The 1,248-nt window shown below is 39.3% G+C and overlaps 1 protein-coding gene across 1 annotated transcript in view; it reads right to left on the reverse strand.

Annotated features, from left to right (window-relative positions):
• Window positions 1-1,248, reverse strand: part of igf2r (insulin-like growth factor 2 receptor) — a gene marked incomplete at its 5' end in the record, with an annotated part of 61,258 nt that overhangs the window by 14,326 nt on the left and 45,684 nt on the right. Inside the window, 2 exon segments of the mRNA XM_014033569.1 lie at window positions 431-583; window positions 731-941. Of these exon segments, the coding sequence (XP_013889023.1) occupies window positions 431-583; window positions 731-941 (364 nt within the window).

The raw sequence follows: 1,248 nt of genomic DNA on the forward strand, positions 1-1,248 counted from the left end.
TAAGCTAAGAGTAGCAAAAGTTTAGCTAAAAATTGGAAAACACTAGCTAAAAGAAACAATATAAAGCAGTAAAATGCTAGCCAAATGCTGCAAAGGATAGCTAAAAGCTCATCTAATCCATAAAATAGTTAAAAACAAACTAGCGAAAAGCTAGCTTTAAGCTAAAAAAAATTGTAGCAAAATGGTTACAGGATGCTAAAAGTAACAAAAAAGAAAACTAACAAAAAATAGTAAAACTCTAGCTAAGAGCAGCAAAAAGCTATATGAAAATAGCTAAACACTAACTAAAAGCTAAGAGAAACAAACCACTACGTAAAAGCAGTATACTAGCTAAAAGAAAGATATTAATAGCTAAAAAGAGAACAACAGTAGCTAAAAGCTTTAAGGTGCACATCAGCTTAGTAAAGTTTTGAAAGCAGAGGTATCAGACCTTCACTGCACAATCCCCCCTTCCTGTCCACGTCGTAGTTAGAGGTGGTGGCGCACCACTTCCTGCCGTCGATCCTTCCCTCTGTGGTGCACTCTGTGTACGACTTCTTCAGGAAGGTGAAAGGGAACACACACGCCTTTTCATCAACCGTCACTAAAAACACACATACCAAAAAAATGGCTCCTTTAACTAAATTGTTTTTCTTCTGTTCTAATATAAGGTTGTCCCACAGGAGTTTATTTTTTTCAACCTGCAGACCACAAACACATCACAAGCTGATGCCTGAAAGTAAAACCAGACCTGGAGGGCAGGGGTCTCCTCCACCATACTGCATCAGCACCGCCTCCTCTTCGTGTTTGTAGTCCATCGCCATGACTTTACTGATGCCGAACGATGATGCGGATTTGTCAGAACCAGAACCAGACACCAGACAAATGGCGCTCTGAGTGCAGGCCTGCTCTTCCACTGAACCGCAGACATGGATGTGATACATTCCGGACGCCCCTTCAACCTGGAAAACAGTCACATGGTTTTTTTTATTTACTATTTAACCTCAGCAGAACAAAATAACCCCTTAACCTGCAGGCCTAAAATACCAYAAAATGCCTTAMAAAGTACACACAAATTGCTCCTGAACCCTTTAGAGYAAATTCACAAGCTTGGTCTCTTTTTAAAGCTAATAATCTGAATTTTTTACTTCAGCAGTCATATTTTTTGTAACTGTAACTAGTATTTAATGTAATGTAGGGCTGTGTATTGGTAAGAATTCAGCGATACGATACATATCATGACAGAGGGGTCACGATTCGATATATCCC

Source organism: Austrofundulus limnaeus, unplaced genomic scaffold (genome assembly GCF_001266775.1).
Source record: "Austrofundulus limnaeus strain Quisiro unplaced genomic scaffold, Austrofundulus_limnaeus-1.0 Scaffold1773, whole genome shotgun sequence".
Classification (NCBI taxonomy): Eukaryota; Metazoa; Chordata; class Actinopteri; order Cyprinodontiformes; family Rivulidae; genus Austrofundulus; species Austrofundulus limnaeus.